Source organism: Cyprinodon variegatus, unplaced genomic scaffold, assembly GCF_000732505.1.
Source record: "Cyprinodon variegatus isolate N-32 unplaced genomic scaffold, C_variegatus-1.0 Scaffold694, whole genome shotgun sequence".
Classification (NCBI taxonomy): domain Eukaryota; kingdom Metazoa; phylum Chordata; class Actinopteri; order Cyprinodontiformes; family Cyprinodontidae; genus Cyprinodon; species Cyprinodon variegatus.
The window spans coordinates 23,745-29,097 of NW_015151147.1; the positions used below are offsets into that span (position 1 = coordinate 23,745).

A 5,353-nucleotide genomic window follows, 5' to 3' on the forward strand; every position below is an offset into this window, starting at 1 on the left:
GCCAGGAAAACGTTGAAGACCCCTGTTTTAAACCATATAATTTGGATTAATTTGACCTGAGTTCCCTTTTCAAGACTTGCTATAATTTACATAACTTGTGCCAAGCTGGAAACGGGAATTTGTATCTTTATCTTTTCTCAACAGCGGCCTTGTCCTTGTAGCTCTAACATTAAAGCCGTATCTAGAGTGTAGTTTACTGATAGGTGTTAAATGTGGGGATTCTTCCACCTTTGCTGTGTATCTTTAAGCCTCCTTCAGGGTAACCAAGGGCTCTTCAGCTAGCTTCAATGCTGTTATTGATATAGATGTAAAGCTTGTATCTATTCTTCCTGGCCATGCATGTTATTTTAAAAATAATCATTTTTTTTAGCAGATTTTTAGATGTTATCGTCTTGAAAACTGTCTGTGGTTTTAAAATACTCACACACTGGTTTGCAACCCAGTGCTCAGCACTTTTTGTGAGTGTGAGGAAATACAAAGAGACGTTTAATTTCTGTCTCACTCGCATTGTTTCTTCTCGCTCTCTCTGTGATTCTTTCTGCTCGGCTGGCATCTTTAAAACTTTTGCTGCCAGAACTTGTCATTGAACTTTGTGGCAGCCGTGTCTGACAGGATGCTTTTATTGGGGGCTTCTAGAGGCAATAGCAAATGGACGGGCAATTACGTTTATGGCCAGTTTGAAGTGACATCCCTGCATATTGGATGGTCTTTTAAATAGGAGCCATCAGCTACAATGGTTCTCCCAGAGCTGAAAACAAAAACAAGGGGGCTATTTGAACTGTCAGCATAATGCCAACCGACCACTCCACTCGTCTCCCTCTGTTCACCACAATGACTGCATGATTGGCTGCCCTGCAGCTTTATATATCAAACACAGGAGTGCTCTGGCAAAGGTTTCTTACCTCAAGACAGTGAGAGGTTTTTCAGTGCTGTGATGTCACTCCTTAAATTGGTTCAGATTTCCCAGTGATGCTCTCCCTCTTTAAATGTTCTGTTCGAAGGAGGCTTAAGAGAAAGAGTTTTTTTTTATCCTAAATGTTGTTCAGATATAAACACTAATCAAACAGTACTGATCTTATTCTAAACACCAGCCCACTAGTTCACATATTTTAACAGACTTCTCAGTTCAGATAATCTGCATATCATAAACATTGTCTTGGCAACTTGTCCTGTGTCAGCTGGAACGCAAAAGCAGAAAAATGTATCTGTATTGGGGAAGATAGTCATGGTTGTCATCTGTATTCATATCAACGTTTTTTTTCTGCGTATAAGTCATAAAATACAATGATTAAAGCTCCATGTTTTAACAGCCTCGGCCAGCTTGGCCATATTTTTCTCAAAGTTATTTAAACATATTTGTGGATAATGTTTGGAGTTTATTATATGTAGCACCCCATTTTATGTTTTGGAAAAAGCATAGCACTCGCAGCTAAGCTAAATATCTGTTCAGGATGACAACTTTTGGCCACATGTTTTAATAGCTTTATGTTTAATGCATTTCTGCAGTCTCTTTTGCTTTGCATTGTATTTATGTATTGTGTTAGCAAATAAACATATGCAAACTGCCCTGCCACCTGTGCAGAATTCATTCAGACAATAAATGCATGTTTTGATCATAAGTAAGGAAATGACTACAGGAAAACAAATCACTCCACTAAACCTGCACATACCTGCAGTCAGAGTCATAATTAAAATGTTTATAACAAATGAAAGTGTGAGAAACAAGGTTGGATAAAGACTTACACAAACACAGTTAGAAGGAAGGCATTAGAGGTAAGAAACCCACTGATCAAAAATTGGTTTAAAAGACGACATGATTTACGCCCAAACATCTACATTGGTTGAAAGGTGAAGGGGGGGAAAGCCATAATTTTCAGATTGTTGAAAGGATGTTGAAAACCCAGTTTTCAATGTCTTTTAATGGACCAAAGTGGGATAAAATCAGACCGACCAAATACGGCCCAATTTTCACCATGTATTTTCTGGACTAAATCAAGACCATGACGGACCGACCAGATTTTGCATAAAAACTAATGTCTAAATCAGGGGTTTTCAAGGTTTTCCAGGCCAAGGACCCCCAAACTGATGGCCAGATCGAGCGGGGACCCCCTATTTATATATATTGCATGAAATTGTGTAATATCAAACTGGTCCTATAGTCAGTCTATTTCATATAGTGTCATGTAACGATAGTAATTTCCCCCTGGGATTATTAAAGTCTGATTCTGATTCCTTCTTGATGGGACAGATGTTGTGAATGAAACGGTGCCCAGCTTGAAAGAGCTCCTGTGTGCATTGATGACTGAAAGATATCTTCTACCTCCATTTATCTGTTTATTACAATGTGTTGAATTCATGTTAATGTGAATTTAAAGACATTTCAATTAATGGAAAAAGAATTCCAGGGGGGAATATAAAAAAAAAGTCTAATCAACCAAAACTTTTGCGACCCCCATGCAGTACTTCCCCTACGGGTCACGGGCCCCCTGTTGAAGACCTCCGGTCTAAATGACATCTGGTGTTTGAGGGGAAGGGTCTCAAAGGGTCTCTAGCAGTAGAGACCCTTAGAGACCCCCTTGTATTTACTCCCATAACAGCCATTAGACATTTTCTACAAGCCAGGAGTGATGACAGCAATACCGATCGATAAGCATGGTGGAGATTCTGTGGTGCAATTGCCCCATTTCCTTGTTGCCCTGGGAAGGTTGTGGGAGTGCCTGGCATCTTTTACCCTTTGAAAAACCAAGATAATCATGACATAAGGCAAAAGACATCCTTTTTTATGGTCATCTCACTCCCAGTGTCCAATCATACAAAAATCCTGTAGATATGAGGTGAAAAGTGAGGAACTAGAACTCTCTACAAGTAGAGATTATCCAAAGAGGAACGGTGTCCAACCATGATAAATGATGGATCTGTGTGTAGACCTGTCTCAGTGTATTCTCTTTATCAGTTTGTATGAAATCGTACGAAAAGTTATGCACAATATTTTGTAGGTTTTTGACGTGTTTTTTTTTCATCGTATTTCGTCGTATTTTTACGTCTTGCCTCGAGACAAGATATCAGTGTGCATGCGCATCTTACGCACCATTCAATAACATACAATCTAACATACAATTAACCCTAACCCTAACATACAAAACAGCAAGCAACCTAGTGAGAGACATCATGAAGTAATTATTGCACTGTGGAAAGCTCGTCCGTCCCAGTTTTACGCCCGTCTGCTGATCTGCTTTTTTCGTCTGGCTGGCTGTGCATGCGCAATCGAGGAAAAACGTCAAAAACCCACGAAATACTGTGCATAACTTTTTGTACGATTTCATACGAACTGATAATGAGAATATGTTGCCTGTCTAGAGATAGACTAGAACACTCTTAGTAAACACTGCACGCTAATTGAACAAGACATTGTCATCAACATCAACATATACGAGATTGATCCAATCTCGAAACATGATTTGTTCTAAAATGTCTGTTTATGGGATTATGTTCCCAAGGAAAGTAGAAAGTGGTATATCATGATCAGAGAATGAATTTGTTGTAGTTGACAGTTCAAGAATACTCACCAACAGAAAATACTAGAAATTATTTGACTTTGATGTCCAGAGTTCATTTTTTTTTTTTTTATCTGTTTTTCAATTTTGAAATGTCCTTCTTTTCTATCTTTTTTTCGGCAGGGGGTGAACAGTATGTTCCAGGTGTTTTTGACTGGAAACAATTCGGAATACTTTACCATCTCCCCCACAGCGGTTCAAGGGCGTGCCGACATCCGTGTGAGGGTTGCCTTGCCACTAGATTATGAACAGATTCGGAGCTACAGCTTTTCGGTGAGTTTTCCTTTTCATTTTGGGTGCTTTTAGTATGTCTAAGTAGACATACATAATTATACTTGTGTTAGTACAGATGAATTAGATGCACCATTGGGTAATACACCATATATTACAGTTTAAAAGGAAAATTTTAAAAATGTGATCCTTTTGAACCAAAGTTATTGTGAATGTCTTAGTTGAATTTACTTGGTGGTAGGTTTGGAGACAAAAGTTACTATATTTATTGAAAATGAAAGTATGTACCTTTTGGGGGCCGTATTCAAAGAAAGAATAAAGTTGCAGCAATCTTTTGCATATTTATGAAACTTCACTGCAACCACTTGTACTTGGTAATTGTTTCACTCTCACCTGCTTGTATACCTAAAACCATGAGGAAATGTCATAACGACACAGTTGATGGTGTACTGCTGAGGATAAAGACCAGGGTATTATTAAATTTTGCAGCCTGGAACTGTTGGGTGATATATCATCACCAAAAGTGTTGTTTTACAGTAGATGTAGATACCTATAAGTGTTCTGAGCTCCTTTTTCCTCCAATAAACATTACCATACAAGGCAGAGCACTGATGTGCACTAAGAGGAAACTATAGACTTGGTTCTCCACAATGGGATCTGCCAATGTGTCCAAGAATTTCATCTCAATTCGTAATGACAGATAGGCTGTCGGTGAAACACAACCTCATTAGAGTTTTTCTTGTTTTTTAAATCTCTTGAAGGTTTTCCTTCCCCCGATAATTACTGAACATTCTTTGGGGAGTGGCAGCCTAGTGGTAAGAGCGTTGCGCTTGGATTCCTGGGGTTCTGAGTTCCAGCCCCACTCCCACAGACTGCCACTCTGAGCAAAGAGCCTTAACCCCACACTGCTTCCCGGGCACCGCACTATGGCATTCCACTTCTCCCCAAGGGGTTGTGCTAAATGCAAAGAGTTCATTTCATTGCTCTGTACTTTTGACTGTTTAATAACAATTAATTGCTGGAAAGACAAAACAAAAAAACAACCAAGATGCAGAAATGAAACTCTCCACAGCTTCTCCACACTCTTTTATAGCTGTAACATAATCTCAAGATGAACTGGCATTCATCTGTTGAATGTGTTGGACTAGCTTCCTCGTCACTGGCAGCTTCCTTTCAATGGGTCCTCATATAAATTTCTATTCTTCATTTCATCAGCAGCAAAGCAGCTGAAACAGATGAACAATCCTTTCTGATACTTAGTCATTTATTTGAACAAACATTTGACGCCATTGTACTGGTTTTACAAAAGCAATTTATTAATTAACATTAGGGCACTGAAACTACTACAATGGCCAACCTACTGGACATTGGGATCATTGATAAGCAGCAGAGGACACCCGTAGTAAATGATCTGGTCATGCCCAATGATGTTAAAATCTGGAAATAAAACATGAGAAACTGGAGAAATACAAGTATTCACTGTGGTAATTAGAGCACTCATCCGTCAATGGAGAGGTGGCTCCAATAGACCAGTGTATTCTCATTATGAGTTCGTATGAAATCGTACG

General features: G+C 39.0%; 1 protein-coding gene across 1 annotated transcript in view; it reads left to right on the forward strand.

Annotated features, from left to right (window-relative positions):
• Nucleotides 1-5,353, forward strand: part of LOC107097416 (cadherin-23-like) — a 98,947-nt gene that overhangs the window by 13,677 nt on the left and 79,917 nt on the right. Inside the window, exon 3 of the mRNA XM_015394554.1 lies at nucleotides 3,678-3,827. Coding sequence (XP_015250040.1) covers nucleotides 3,678-3,827 — 150 coding nt within the window. The remainder of the gene's footprint in view (nucleotides 1-3,677; nucleotides 3,828-5,353) is intronic.